This window comes from Pleurodeles waltl, chromosome 10 (assembly GCF_031143425.1).
Source record: "Pleurodeles waltl isolate 20211129_DDA chromosome 10, aPleWal1.hap1.20221129, whole genome shotgun sequence".
Classification (NCBI taxonomy): Eukaryota; Metazoa; Chordata; class Amphibia; order Caudata; family Salamandridae; genus Pleurodeles; species Pleurodeles waltl.
The window spans coordinates 147544564-147560675 of record NC_090449.1 but is presented as its reverse complement, the minus strand read 5'-3'; the positions used below and the strand labels follow the sequence as shown (position 1 = coordinate 147560675).

The window sequence follows — 16112 nt, the reverse complement described above, 5'->3', positions numbered from 1 at the left end:
GACAGGATTTCCAGGCCCTGTCGATTCCCTTCTTAGGGTCTTTAGTGTACCTTTTGAGGTAAGTAATCATGGAGGGGTCTATTTCTGGAGTTTCTGATATTTTGTCTGGGAGGTCAGGTCTTGGGCACTCAGAGCGAAGGCGAGCTCTTACCTCCTTATCAAATTCTTGTCGCAGGTGATTTTTTACGTAATCTGAGACCTCCGGGGGAGGAATCCAAGCAGAGGATTTGGGGTGAATGATCTCCCCCGGTTCAAATGTTAAGAGTTTAGGTTGTTTAGCCCCGGAGGTATGGTGGGATTTAGCTTTGCGCTTACGAGGTTGTGAATCCTCCATAGGAGGGCTGTGAGATGAGCTACCCTCCGAGTCCTCCGAAGGGTCTGAGGGAGGATCAGTTGACATGCTATAAGGGTGCTCCGTCATTAAAGATGACGTTAATTTCTCGAATGCCTCGGCGTGAATGGATTTTGCGGGAGGATTGGGTTGTCCTTCAAACATGTTTCCTTTGGGGGGAAGCCATCCCTGCTGTTGTGCAAACCCGAAAAGGTGGTGTTTCAGAGGGGTGATTGCCTTGGCTAGGGCATCATTCACTGTCTGGCGCACGCCTGCGTCCAGAGCTTGGGCCAGATCCTGTTCGAAGGAGCCTGGATGGACTTCCTCATAGAAATAATTTTCATCACCCTCAAGCTCTTCTTCATACATAATACCTTCAAGGTAAAGGACCCACCAAAGCACTGGTGGAGAGGGGGAGCTTATCAGTGTATGTAAATATAAATATATAAAAGAGTATACACATACACTAATCTGACCCCAATGCAGGTGAGAACAAAAAGAGAGAGATTTTAAATGTGGAGGGAGCACCTGCACCAAGCTCTAGGTGAAAACACCTGAATTATAATTTTACAACCCTGCAGACACTTTCTGACAGGGCGTTCAGGGGGAGCACAGGGCTATGACATAGAAATGCCCAACTTTCTAAACAACGAAGTTTTTAGTGCCCAGAAGAGGGTTTTGGGGCACTCACAGCCCAACAGTAAGCGTGCGAGTCGATTGGCAAGTCCTTGAAATAGAAGGAGAAATGCCGGTCGGCTCGCGCGCCCTTCGTTCGAATTAGAAATAGAAATAGGACTGCGCGACAAGGTCGCGCAGTCCCGCTCCCCGATACCGGCTCCCACTCCACAGCAACTGCGGGCGGCAAGCCGCCCTTCGGCAGTAAGGTGCGCGTTAGTAAATTATGTATTAAACAACATCAATCAACAATATTATATGTAACAAATCGCGCTAAGGCAAAAAGCGACTTAACTGGCTGCGCAGCAGCAAAGAAAGAGGAAGAGACACTGAGTCATGAGGGTTTTATAGGGTTGGTCTCTATGGTTGTAGTTGTGTCCCTTGGGGTTCATGGGATTTGTAGTTTTGTTTGTATAACCTTTCCTATTGGCTGCTGAATATTAAAAGCATGGAAAGAGAAGCATAATCAGAGCCTCTGGTCCTGACATAGAATTTGAAGTACTTGTCCCATTCCTAACCATGACACACCATAACACCGGCAGCTCCTTTTAACAGCTGCCGCTGTCTCATTCCCAAACCCTGAGGTACTAGAGCTCTCTTTCCAGCCCGTTGAAGTCTCAGTGTCAGACAATACACACTCCACCAAAACCCAGGTCAGCCTACTAGCGAGTTAGACGGTTCAATGGCCAGAATACCGGCTCGCGTGTGGCTGGGCCACCACTTCCGGAGTAAAGAAAGGTCTCTTCAAGTGAATCAAGAAGGGCAGTTTATTCCGTTACACTTGGGCCGTGTGTTTATGGGCGGGACATACAGTTAAGAGGGACGCCCGGTTAACATGTCAATCAAATAGGAAAAGTTTACCCATTGGCTCCTGTAACATTCACTCATTGAATTCCCTTGAAGACGGAAGTAGAGTAGAGGCAATCGGAGCTTCAGCACCTCTGTCGGGAGGCGGGTGCTAAGTCTGATACTAGAAGACATCCTTCCTGCTTCTGGAGGATTGGCATGTCATATTCCACGCCCATTGAAAAAACGGAAACATTTCTAATGTACGTTAACGTGTTCAGGTAAGTGGGAAACGCCTTCTTAGAAAGTTGAGGTCACGCCATGTTTTGTAAAGGTATACCTGCAGTCATTTCCGTGATCATGTCCCCTCAGTAGAGTGTCTCAGGGTTTTTGAAAAGCGGAAGGGAGTGCAAGGTGTCCGCATTGCTTAACTCCCTGAATGTATTGCTAGGGGTGCACAAGCAGTGTTTTGTGTTGTCCGCCAGCTGTGTTAAAATGATGTTACATGTTTAAGTGTCAGTTATAAACACTTGTCTGTGGCATGTATATTATTTCCAGTACAGTTCGTAGTGGGCTTTGGGCAGCCCTGCCAAGTGTCACGCATCGCGAATTAGAAAAACGCATTTCCCCACAATTACCGCAATGCTAGAGATTTCAAGTCACGCAAGTCCTAAAGTGCTGTTGGAATTTCTCACTTTGCTAGGTAAGCTCGCAGTAGTGTTTATCTAAGGCCACAAGGTGGAGCTGGTGAACAAAGGGAGGTATAGGATTCTCGATATATTACGATATTTTCCATGCCTTCATTGCTTGATTTTGCTTGCAAGAGTCACTCATAGTCTTTGAAATGTCGCTCGTAATTGCTCTGTAATTATGAAAATGTCACACATATCAGTCTGAAACCTTGGCAGCTATTATTGGGTCAGCTTTTTGGTGCTGCTTTTATTGTATTATAGTATTTATAAAACAGTTACTACCTATGTGATGCAATGATGTGCAGGTTGTAAGTGTGTTGTCTTTTCTTGATCCTGGGTGAGTAGCGTTTACATGTCAGTTGGTTCATAGCTGTCAAGCTTCAGAGTGCTTACGCATGACATTTCCACGAGGTAAATGTACTTATGAGTGACATTAAACAACCAAATTGGAGGCATTTGGAGTGGCACTCTTCCAACTAGTCAAACCAAGCAACAAAGAGCATTGAACGCAATAAATATCAGAGCTTACACTGTTTTCAGCAATTACAAGTACTAAAAAGATCTTGAAACTGCTGCAAAACGCCTTGAAATGGAATGCCATTAACCTACTACTACTTTCTGGGATGATCTCACTGTAAAACTATTGTGTCACCATGAAATTAATTAAACATTGAATATCAAATACCAAAATAGTTACTGAATACTTTACCCTTTAAGCCCTGATGTTCATGACTACACTCTGCCTTTCTGTGCTTTCTTTGATTCTCACATGTGTCATCAGAAGGACTGCTCAATGCAGTGCCAGGCTGAGCCAGAGAAAGTTTTGCCTGGGGTTTTAGGAATTAGGGGGCCAGTGAGCTTCTGGCTGTGCTGCAGTTCAGGGGGATTCGTCTCTACTGCTCAGGAGGTCTGGTTACTGCACTGGAGGCGAGCTAGTCACCTGTGAGCTGGAGGGTGCTGCATGGCCATGGTCAGTTCAAAGTTGTTGGCACTCAAGTGACAACAACAAAATAATCTTGGTCCCTGGCAATGATCTGATCAAGATTAATGTGACACATCATCAGTCATGTGATGTTGTCTGGAGAAGCTGGGGGCTCAGGGGTGAGGGAAGAGCCAAGTGAGATAATTGCTCTCCCAAACGTGGTGCAATCCTGGCCATGAAAACAGCACCACTGGTGCTTGCGGCGTCTTCTCTGATACCAGTTGTATTCAAGTGACAGGAACGTAAATGGTCCTGCAGTACTTTTATGGAGGCCATTTTATTGCAGTTCCTCCCTTTACTGTCTCTCTCTTCCTATTTGATGCCTCATTTCTCTCCTTCCAGCTCAACACATTTCTGGCAGTGGCCCTTTCTCCTACGCTGTCTCACTCTTAGTTCCTCTTTTCCCTCGTTGTCCTATTCTTGTATGTGTATGTTTCTCCCCCTCTCTATTTTTTTAAGATCCTTTCTTGCTGTTTTTCCTATTTGTCACTCTTTCTGCATTCTCTTCTTTAAAGTCTCTCATCCTCTTTTCTTGTCTCCATCTTTCTCTTTCTTTCTTCATTTCTCATGTCCTTCTCTCTTTAAGTCCCTTTCTCTCTCAGCTCTATCAGTGCAGCTCCTGCCTCGCTCTCATTTCTCACACAGCCTCTCTGTCTCTCTTGCTGTGCTCTTTCTGCATTGCAGCGTCAGTGTGATGCTGATATGTAAGATGGGTGAAGTACGATGATAACGCTTGAGTCCACCATGCCACCCACCATTCCTTCTTTTTACAGTGTGATTTGATTATTGTTTTTTTTTTTTTTTTTTTTTGCAGTTTTATCTAGCACTAACTAAATCCCAAAATAATGGATTGCTTTACATGACCATGACATTACACCTGCACAGGTTCATTTTTAAATTTTAGGCACATTAAACTTTCCTCTAAGGCCACTGTTAACTTCCGCCTCACAATATCATAATGTCAATCTGTCGCCCACTATGAAAGATGGCCTCCATTTTAATTACCTGCCCACACCTAACTGACAGGCCCAGGTCCCAATTACACCTCATCCTGCTGTTACTGAACGCATAGCCAAGGCAATCTCGCTGACGCAGTGGTGATTCTGGCGGTTCCCTGGGGATGGATGTCCCTCCGCCGTTGACCAGAGTGTTCACCCAGGGGTCAAAGTGCATTTTAAAAAAAGTATGGAAACTGTCATGCTGCATGAGTGGGGGTGGGGTCAATGAGTGTTGGAGCGGGATCAAAGGTGTGGCTAAAAAAAAAAATATATTCTCTGTCGGGTAGCTACATATATAATAACTCACACATTAAATGAAAAAAATAAAAAGTGAAGTTAATGAGTGGTAATTGTACTATTGTGTATTATGAAACCTCTATTAGTTACTGCACTGAGAAGTCTGTGTGTGACCAGAAAGCCAAAGAATGAATTCTTGGTTGGTGCAATTGAGAATTGTGGCATGTGTGTTGTTAGTGCGATGAGGGCCCAGCCTGTGACAGGAAGCACTTGAAAAGTGTAAGTGATTATGTTAAACTTGCATTACACACAGAATAAGACGGACTGCTACCAAATGTGCAAAAACATTTAAGATAAAACGGTGCTTCCAAAAAAATACGTTTTAGTAATACCTAAACTTTAAATCATTATTTATTTTTATTTAACTGCCCTGACACACACACAGACACACACACACACACACACTGCACAGTTCAGCTGGTAACTCCTTTACACTATCAGTTGAAAAGAATGTGGTTTGATCAATTAAACCAGTACCTGCTCCCAAGCCCCTTTACATTTGCATATTAACCAGTTGTGCGCATTTGCATTTCTTTAGGCGAGGAGACACCCTGGCAAGAAGGCTTGTTTATTGTTTAGCTGCCTGCCCCTCGGTCTCACAGCACAGGAGACTCCCTGAATTAAACTTAACCTGCAGCATGTGCGTGATCGGAGTATACCGTCCCGGGACGGTTGTTTTTTAATAAGAAGTAGGGGAATGGTTTTTCATAAATTAAAAAAATTAGGGGCACCTTGTGCCCCTCCTTCTTGCCCACTTTGATCAATGATTCCACCCAGCTCATGCAGGATTTCACCGGCAGGCATGTGGTCAAGGGCAGTATTGGTGACACCTGGAGTCCCACACGGTCAGTTTCCTGGAAAATATCAGCAGCAACTAGCCAATCACTGTATCCACAGAGAGTTTTTGGAAGTTAACTATACCACGATGTTCCGGCACTGCAACTGCTCCATGAGCCTAAAGTTGGTGCTTTGAGGCGCTCAGCTTGCTGGATGCACTGCCGCTAGTTCCGAAGGAGGATAGCTGCCCATGGGGTGGTGGCCAAGCAGAGCTAAAGCGTACTAAGTATTCTCAGCTGAGGTAAGCAAACATACATCCCCTTTTATCTGAACGATAACTTTGATCCTGGAAATATCGTCGCAGATACCAGCATGGCAAGGAAAATCAAAGCTGCCTGCTGCCTCTGTCTGTGAGTCTGTCTGTGGCCAGTCAAACCCTGAGTGGTCAGTGTAGTGGAGCAGCGCCTTGCTAGAAAAAGAACAGCAGGCAAGGCACCACCCTTGGCTCTGCATAGGGCTGTGGGCACGAATTGTTTAGGATCCAGAATTGTTTGACAAGTAAAAGTCCCATATGGTACGCACTTCTAATCTTTGGATTGATTCGCCTGTGTGGTAACAGCGAGTTCCTTTCATTATAGTTTTGGCCTAAGTGTGTATAAACATATCACAAGTGATGCACACAGCGCAGTCACTTCAGTACTGTTCACCGGAGTCCTAGAGCATGCCTCAGCTGGTCGAAGTCTACAGTTGAGTCACTAATGCATTTTAAACTGGTGATGCAGCACCAGAACTAAAATGCATTAGTCTAACCCTCGATGTGTGTTACTTGACAGGGCTGGTTATTGTGTTATGGAACATATAGTTTAGCAGTGTGATGGCTAAAGAAGTGAGACTGGAGTGTGTTTTATGGTTTTCAGTAATCTGTCGGCTTTGAGCAGCTTTGCAGATCTCTTTATAGTATTTCTTGCATTCGTAGGCCACTTTGACGGTTACTTCACTGGTTTATCTATTAGTTATTATTTTATTTAACATTTATGGGCCTGAGCAGGTATACATTAAAAGGAGCAATGGTGGAGAGGTCTGCTGGAATGGACTTTATAATATCATCCTATAGCTGGTTGTTGCTGTGAGATGTCAAGAAATGGTTGTAGTATGTAGCTAGTTGGGACCTCTAGTGGTGGACAAAATTAAAATCCTTTATTGGCCAGCAGCATGTGTCAGATCTCTTCAGTTATTCCATGCTTTTTCAGTTGGTAATAGGTGGTTTATTTGCTGTGTACTGGCACAGTGCTAGGTGGAAAAGTTTCATATGCGTTCTTAAGGAAATCATTTCCCCATTAATTTACTCCAGTTTCTATGTGGTATATTAAATTAATAGGAGTTAGATGTGGACTTAAGTGGAGAGTGTGTATGTGAATTCATGTATTGGCCGGCACCATTAATAGACGGGCTACTGAAGATTAGGCATTGCTAGGTTGCAGAGTTATGTCTTTTAAAGGCACAATAATAGGGATTAAGGCAAATAAGTGTGACATGGAGTAGGCTATGCTGAGAGATAGGAGGCATGCCAAGGAAGGAGAGAGTCATTGTAAATTAAATGGAGAGTCAACAATCGTAAGTTTTAGGTCCAATTGAACTTTCAGGCAGGATTTTTAAGATGCCTATGGAGGCTTTTGAGATCGCATGCAATACTTTAGAAAGAAAACACCATTATTTGTACTTGTTTCCAATATCACTGTAGGCTGTGAAATCGCCAGTGCACACAGACACCACCATCACCCATGTGGTAAATAGAACTAAACAAATAAAATGGTTTAGTTTTCCCATAAAATTGGATGGATGAAAAAGACAGAAATGGTTTATTTTACATGTTTGTGCTAGATATGCTCTCTCTCTCTCTCCCCTTTCCCTTTGCTGATTAGGATGGGATGAAGGAAAACACAGTCTATTTTAATGTGTATGTGTAAAGTAATACTTCTCAGACCAGGGCGCACCAGGGTTGTGACCAATCTGGAGAACCCTTAAAATAGGCACAAAGAAATGTACGATTTTGCACCTGGTTGTCATTCAGCCTTCCTGTGGCAGTGATCAGAAACACAAATGGGAGGGCTCCGCCTAGAAACAACCTTACTTGAAGAATTGAAATTGCAGCGTCGCCTTTCACACTGAAAAACTACCAAACCAGCACTGCTCAAGAAGAAGTATTCAGCATCCCATCCCTAACAAGACCCTCATTGAGTTTCTAAGGTGAGAACTGTCTCCAACTTTCTCACTTGGGTATCTGGTCTCCACCCTCAAGCTGTAGGAACGAAATGCAATACATTGCCACAGTCTAGGAAGCTGATTGTATTTGTTACTATAACAACATGTTGCTAGGTTCTGCAGAAAGCTCATTGTCTTTTTTTTTTTCCTTATCAACATATGCACTGTGGACGGAAAGAGTTCTCTGCTAATCTTGGGGGTCAGTGATAGACATTTGCCACACCATTCATAGAATTGCAAATTAATCAAAGAAATGTCAGGGTAGAAAACATGGAAAGAATATTTATCCAAAAAAAGTGTTTTTCATGGAACGCTTCTCCAGTCGTTTATTATCCAGTCTGCAAACATGCTACCAAAAAAATCAATGGCCAAAAAACGTGCAAAAGAGGGACAAAGCCACATTGAAAGGAGTAACACTTTGGCTGGTCTTCCCTCAAACTTATGTTTTTTAAACATGTCAACTTGTCACACTCCTTGCAGAAGGCAAGCAGGTTACAAGGTGGTCATTTAGAAATAAGTTGACCATTGAGCAGTAAAACGAGAGGGTAGGAATTACACTCAACTGGTTTGTTGTACTTTCCCAGCATGAGGGCACAGTGATTCAACGGTCACTGCTGACACCTGCTGTTACCAACAAGTCACACTTCAGAATCCCAGCGGGGCTAGCTTTTCTCAGCCTTCCTTGGTCAGTATACAATGCACACAGTCTTTTACTTTGTAAGACATAAGAACTATATAGCATGCTAAAGAACTTCACAGTAATCAGACACAACTGGACAGAAAATCTCATAGGCACCATGGCCAGACTTGCAGCACATACCTGCCTCTCCTGTATAATTATCTTTGCTTCACTGCTGTTGTTCCCCTCCCCCCCCCCCCCCCCCCCCACTTACAAGCTTCTTCTGGAATTAATTAAAACAGGATTCACTTTAATGTATTCACATAATCTACTTACGTAAATGTTTTAGCAGGTAATATTAACCGAGAGCATGATGGGCTCAAGGGAGCAGTGTTGTAGTAAAAGTGAAGTCGACCCTAATGCAAGGATAAAGATTGTTGTTAACTGCTGGTGAATATTGAAATAAAGCAGTAACCAGGATACAATAGGCCTCTCGGGTCCGTGTGCCTTAGAGGCCACTGATCCTTCTTTACCATTTATAGCTATACCCCTTCTAGGAGGAGAGAAACTGGAAGAAAGCATGAGGTTCAATGGAGTGACTGCTTGTGTGATCTTCGGTAGCACAAAAGAGAGGGCACAAACAGTCAGAGTACACAGAGATAACAAATCAGCATGCAGGGTACAAGTATGGTACCACAAGAGCATCAAACATGTAGTACACAGTGGTGAATTCCACTTGCTGCTCCTTTCCCTTTGTTTTTCTGAGGTCGGTAACTTGAATACTATGCAATTTAGTAAGGTAATATTAGTTTGTTTCTGTCTGTAGCACCAAGAGACCACTCAGAACGTGTCCTTCAACCAGCTTGTTATGTTCTGTGTTTCTGTGAAGTGTGTACCAGAGTTTTTGCATTAGTGAAAGGATACTTAAAAAGAAGAAATACCTGCCTCCCGCTCCCCAAAATCAAAATGTCAACATTCAAAATTATTGTTCCATAAATTAATACATTGTCATTTAACAAAGCATAATTTTATAATCAAAATTCAAATACTCATAATACGTATAATCATGCTGATATTGTGTTATACACATCACTTAATGCAAAACTTTATTTCCTTAAATTCATTATATAACTCCCTGTCATCCCTCATTTAAAAACCATATAGGTTCCAGGGGTGTGGAATTTATTAAAATATCTACTTGTCCAGGGGACAGGTTGCTTCTCAAATCTACTTGTCCTGTAAAAAGATCTACTTGTCCCTTTGGTGCCATGTAGTGTGGCGACAAATTATGGCAGCAATTAATAGCCTCTCTTATTATGCCAGGGCTACTACCATAGTAGGGCTTAAATACTTGGAGTTTCAATCCCTACTGTAGAACTTTCCTTATTTTGCCACCTTTCTGCAGATCTGCATACTGGGGCTGGAGGAAGCAGTAAGCAATAGTTCCAGGGCTGGAATGCCTTTGAGTCTGCAAACCTACTAACCTGCATGTTTTAAAGATTTTTAGCAGCTTCTCTCTAATATTTTCCCATAATAAGAAAGGTTGGACATTTACTCCTCACAATGGCAGAATTAGAACTTCTTCCAGGGTTGGGAAGAAAGTGGCTGGAGGGAAAATGAACTTGCAAATGCTCAATAGATTTTCACATGAGCAAATCTACACATCGTATTTACCCATGCTAAAATACAGTTCACAAATATTTTATAGGGGTACGACATATACCATGGGTGCACTTTTGTGACTTTCTTTAAGAATTTGGGGCCACAAGTAGGTAGGTTCAGATTTGTGACCTGCAAATTGCGAGTCGCAAATCCGAATGTAGGATGGTGTCCTTGACACCATCTGTGATTCGCAAGGGCTTCGCAAATGCCCACATCATGAATAATCATGAGGTGGGTCGCAATTTGCGACCCCCTCACGAATGGTGGCCTGCTGGAGACAGCAGACCACCATGTCTGTGACTGCTTTTCAATAAAGCAGTTTTTTTTGTAATGCAGCCCGTTTTCCTTAAAGGAAAAAGAGATGCATAACAAAAACGAAAAATGAAACGTTTTCGTTTCATTTTTTCAGAGCAGGCAGTGGTCCACAGGACCACTGCTTGCTCTGAAAAAATGTTTACAGTGACATTCACAATGGGAAAGGGGTCCCATGGGGATCCCTTCCCTTTTGCGAAAGTGTTAGCACCCATTTGAAATGGGTGCAAACTGCGATTGGTTTGCGTTCGCGGTCACAAAACAATCCTACATTGCACTGCAAGTTGCAATTAGGAAGGGAACACCCCTTACTAATTGCGAGTCACAAACCCGTTTTGTGATTCGGTAACCAGGTTACTGAATCGCAAAACTGGGTTTGTGCATCGCAATGTGCTTTTTGCATGTCGCAAACAGCGAAAGTCGCTGTTTGCGACATGCAAAAAGCTACCTAAATGTGGGTCTTGGTCCCTAATTAGGTCTGGTGTTAACAAAGACATTTTGTTTTTATTAAACTTCTATTTCTCTCTCTTTCGGCTGGCTTTACTGTGAGTGATCGCATTTTGCTCTTCCTCAAGGAGCATATTGCCACACAAAGTAGTTTTGTTCAGTGTCAGGAACTACAGTGGCAATCAGTGACATAACGAAACTGGAGGGTGCCCCTTTGCAAAGAACATGGAGGAGCCCCCTCTCCAGACTCACTCAGGGCAGGTGCTGTGCTGACGGGGCCCCCTGGAGAGTGGCTGCGGGGCCTTTGTTATGCCGCTGGTGGCAACGTGTGCTTTAAGAGTTCAAAAACCTTTTGGGGGGGTTTTGCCAATGTTTGTTACAATGTTGAGGGCCTGGTAGCTCCCACAACAATAAAGTGTTACAAAAGCCATGTCAAAACAAGACACGCATTGATGAAACTAAGACTTATAAAAATATGTCAGATCAGTTGGCTTTGTCAGTGTTTGTTTATTTTCATGCTTCCCATAATCGTGTTGAAAATGGTTACACTGATTTTCCATTAGAAATATTTTTGGGAAATACTAGCATGCATCAACACATTTTACTAAATGACACTTCATTTGCATATAATCAGAGAGCATTCTGGGAGCATTATACTTAGCCTAAACTTTTCAAACATGTGTGTACACGTTTTTCTTTTTTGTACTGGAACCAACGTCAGTAGTGAAGTGTGACCTTAAAACATTTATTTACAGCACGCACCCTAATAATGAAGGCTTTCAAATAATGAACCATAAATACAAGTTCGAACAGCATTATCCTTTGGAAACACATTACCTCAACTGCAGAGAGTTCAACTCTCTGTAAACAGGCAGCCAAAGGGTTTGTGCTGCAGGGGGTTGGGCCTACTTGTCCCAAGGACAAAGTAAACATAAAAACTTGTTGCCCTTGACCCCAAACAAGATGTCCCGGGCGAGGAGGTGTCCAATAGAAAACCTATAATTTTCTTCTTCTTTTTACTTTTTGTAGTACTTCAAAGCATCTTTGCATCATATATATTCATATTATATCCAGGTATACACAGTCTCATCATCCAGTTGATCATAACCAATAATATCTTATAGTCCATTTGTCTTCTTAAGTTTTAGGCATGCATCCTTGTTGTAAAGCTGTTGTAGCCACACGCTATTGTACTTTCACCACCCCGCCATGCAGCATGAAGGGGAGAGACAAAAGAAGAAAATAGTTCGCCCACGCAGAAGTTTATCGCTGCAAGGTTTGACAAAAACAGCCTCAATGCGGGACAAACGTCAAGCATTTACCAATGACATTAAGTGTTTTTTTTTTTTTTTTTTTTGTTTTTTTTTTATTATTTTTTTTTAAAGGCAATCCCAGGAATGAATGAAAATGATGGGCGTGGTTGAAAGCCCAAAATACTTGCAACAGGTCAAAGCACTTGCATGCTCGACCTAAAAAGGACATAAAACCCCAGAAGGCAAAGAATACGATTGGACTGAGCTACTCGCACATTCACCTGGGAATAATGAGCATCCCGTGACTGCCCTTGGAATTATGTACATCTATTGGCTGGCCATGAATTACATTTGTTTTGCACACTGTAAACAGCATTAATTGTCATTTAAAATATACTGCAGAAGACCGAATACTTTGAGTAAAACGGTAAACCTGTCAACTTGCCACAGTTGCCAGTTACTTTTAGCATGTGCTATTTTTTTCAGCCTATAACACAAAAGACAGTGCGAATTGTAGGCTCGTGAAACCACATGTCCCACCATTACTATAACTGTTGGCTGGAAAATCAGGATTTACTTAACGCACTTCAAAAATATACCCTAGGGAAAGGAATTTAATTAAGTTCTGGAAAATAGTTTCTCAAACATGAGGGCACTTGCTCGCTGTAGGAGTAGTTTAAATCAAAGCACACCACGGGCACAGAAGTGTGCCTTGCAGTCATGAAGCAGTGTGTCTTCACCATTGGTGATATCTCCTGGTGGCCCATAGGGGCACAGGTGGTAGCAGTATTCTTACACAGCCAGGAGTATAGGTGTACATATGCAATCTCTCATTTGCCCATAGGCACACAGAAAAGAAGTTCTAATAGTTTTTTGTCCGTTTCTGGTGTCTGTGCTTAACTTTATGTCATGCCTTTCCATTATTGTTATTCCCATCCAGGCACATTTTTGTCTCACAGTGTTCTGACTGGATGAGTTGTACCTTACTACATTTGACCTGAGCAGTCTTTTTTTCAGATGTGCTTCAACAGCGCAGGTGTCTGTAAAGCCTATTACAGATTCTTTCAAATTACACGTAGTGTAGACTTAGATTTTGGCCAGAGAACTATTTTTCATGTCATGTCATGCTGTTAGCTAGTTGGTTTATTATTCCATTGGAGTTCTTGCATTGAAATGAATGAGCGACTATCTTATGGCTCGAATATACATTGACTCATCTCACATTACATTGCATTTTTGTACTCAGAAGCATTGTCTACAGATGGCATCCATCATTGGGTCTGGCGTTAACCAAGGCCTTTTGATTTTACTAAAATATTTATGTATAACATACATACTTGGGTTTTCATCCAGCCCTTTTCATTCCTGTTATTGTGTAATTCACACTTTTCTTCCACCCACTACAGCATACAGCAGGTGACAGTGGGTCAGTCTACTTAAGTCACTAGCTATCTTCACTGTGAGTGACAGCAGTCTGTCCTTTCACAAGGAACCTATTCACACACACAGTAATCCTCTTCACTGCCTAGGACTACTACATCAATATGTACTTTTGGAGACCCAAAAAATATTTTTCTCTAAGTCATTTATTATAAATTGACGCGAACCCTGCTGGTTCCTCAACAATACGTTTTCTGTAGGCCCCCATATTTCACGCAGTATAGCGTTGTTAAGATTTCATGAAACTACAGGTTGCTCCTTCACTTGTCCTGATGAAGACCTCCATAGATGTTTCTGATTAACCATAAGATTTTGGATCGAAACATTGATGACTTACCTAGCGTTGACCTCTACTGATTCCATATCCCTTAAGGGTGACCAATCACTTTGTGTCTTATTTTTTCCAGACTAGACCCAGGAACATCATTTGACGGGCTCTTTATAAGAAATTGTTATACTGAATTTTAAGTTTTATGTTTTTCCAGTCACACTTTTCACTTGTTGCACTGCACAAGCACTCACACTTTGCAGTTGTTGAGCAGCCTCTTTCATGTATCCTGCAAATACTTTGATTTGCTAATGTTTCTAACGCAGGAAAGATTGTAATTCATACAATATGTGTGTTCTTGATTTAAAAATGTTTCACAAGTATCTCTATGAATGTTTTTGCATCTAGACCTAAAATATATGGTTTCTAATCAACTTTATTTTCTACAGCGGTCTTGCACTGACTGAACTATTCTGCATGCTACTCAGGTCCTGAGGATGACAGGGTTACCACATTGTTGTTTAATCCCTTATTTCTTGCAGCAAACAGCTGCGCTACACATGTGATTGATGAATTATGGAATTTTTCTTGACGCTCTTTACCTGTTTTCAGATATGGCGGAATTTTGTATCTTGTTAAGTTGATTAGGCCTACATCCCCTAATTTCTATGGAACGACTGCCACATTCCAAGATACCATTGCATATTTTTACCCCCGTCCACCTTTTTGACTGTTATACTGGGGTATGAATCCAGTCAGTCGAACTGTATTGATTGTCTGTGTCTGGATCAGGCCTAGAATCTTGGTTGGGCATTTCGTTTCCCTTGTTTTCTTTCCTGCTTACTGTTCTTTTCGCTACACTTTTACATGTCAAATCTACCACTGTGGGATGATTTTTCTCTCTCTCTATTTTCTTCTTGTACTTGAAAATTCAGATGTGCCAGGCTACTCGGGGCCTACTGTCCTCATAGTCACAGGGCCTACCCAATTCACTGTTTGGAATTGTGCTAGCACTGAGTCTTGTGTTTACTGCTCAAGACCTCAGGAGGTTTCATTCTAATTTGTATTCTAATGTTTGAGATTGAGTTTGCCACAAATCCGATTTGACTCTCTTGCAATCAGATTTGAGTTGCCAATTCCGATGAGTATGTAATCTCTGTGTCTAGCCGGGATCTGTGCGTTGTATTAGCCAGAAATGACATGTTACCACTGAAAATGCTCCTAAAGAAAAGCAAGGATCTCCTCACACCTGCCGCTGTAGACAAATTGAAGACCCAACCAACTTATCAACTGTCCACTTTCCACTAAGATCAGAGGATATACCTTTAATAGCCTACTCAGCCATGAGCAACCGAATAACGACGGAAAGGTACTTTTGCCTGCTTAGCGTTTAGTCCAGTGGCTGAGATCCCCGGGACTTCCAACATGTCCGCGGATATGAGGCAGGGCGGTGAATACTCCAGCACTCTAGCGTCTTTGGGGATTTTACGTGGCCTTAAGAAGGTATGGACGTATCAGGTGGTGGATGCCGTCCTCAAATAGCTTCCATGGGGGTGGTTAGGAGGCAAGGTGAGCGGAGTGATGGAGAGAATGGACCAGGAGAGTCAGGAAGGAGAAGATGGAGATAGCGTGAAGACTGAAGCCAAAGGAGACTGGAACCTGCTTTGGGTAAGGGAACAGCAAGGAGTGCAAGAACACTACATTAAAGTCCAGCGTGTGAGAGAGCAGGCGGAACGCTGCTGACCAGGAGGGTTGCGGTTTCAGGCAAGTCCTGTGAGCTGGGCATACACCATACGGAAGTGGTGGGGTCACAAAATGGTGAACAATTGGGGAAATACACGAAAGTCCACAAAAACAGACGAGTGTTATTCTTCACAAGTTTATGAGAGTGATACATTTTGGGCACTATGGCGAGGAAGATTGGTGACGGCACAAGGAAAACCAGCATTGGCATAGCCAATAGGTCTTGCTTTTTGGACCTTTTTATAAGTGTTGAGACTTGTCACATATAAAGCCCACCAATAACGTAATCCAGTAGAGTGGTTAACAATTAATTTGCCACTGTGAGCCACACAACATACATCACAAACAGAATAAGCAGTCTTTGACATAGAAATTGAAACTGATAGGTAGGATGTACCATTTATAGGTTGTGAAACAGATTAAGTGTGACATGTGGCAAAGCAACTATGCGAATGTGGACTGACCAAAAAAGGATGCAAGAAACGTATGAAAAGAAACCTAAAGCGGTGGCCATGTCCATTCACTGGTGTAAGTCAACGAACGGAACCCCAAACCTGCGACGTCTTCG

At 42.5% G+C, this 16112-nt stretch overlaps 1 protein-coding gene across 4 annotated transcripts in view; it reads left to right on the top strand.

Moving 5' to 3' along the window:
• Positions 1-1771: 1771 nt before the first annotated feature.
• DHRS7B (dehydrogenase/reductase 7B) overlaps positions 1772-16112 on the top strand; it is a 152349-nt gene continuing 138008 nt past the window's right edge. Inside the window, exon 1 of one of the 4 annotated variants that reach the window (XM_069210041.1) lies at positions 1772-2073. In XM_069210041.1, coding sequence (XP_069066142.1) covers positions 2012-2073 — 62 coding nt within the window. In that variant the 5' untranslated portion in view covers positions 1772-2011. The remainder of the gene's footprint in view (positions 2074-16112) is intronic. The other 3 variants (XM_069210042.1, XM_069210043.1, XM_069210040.1) reach the window with 3 other exon arrangements.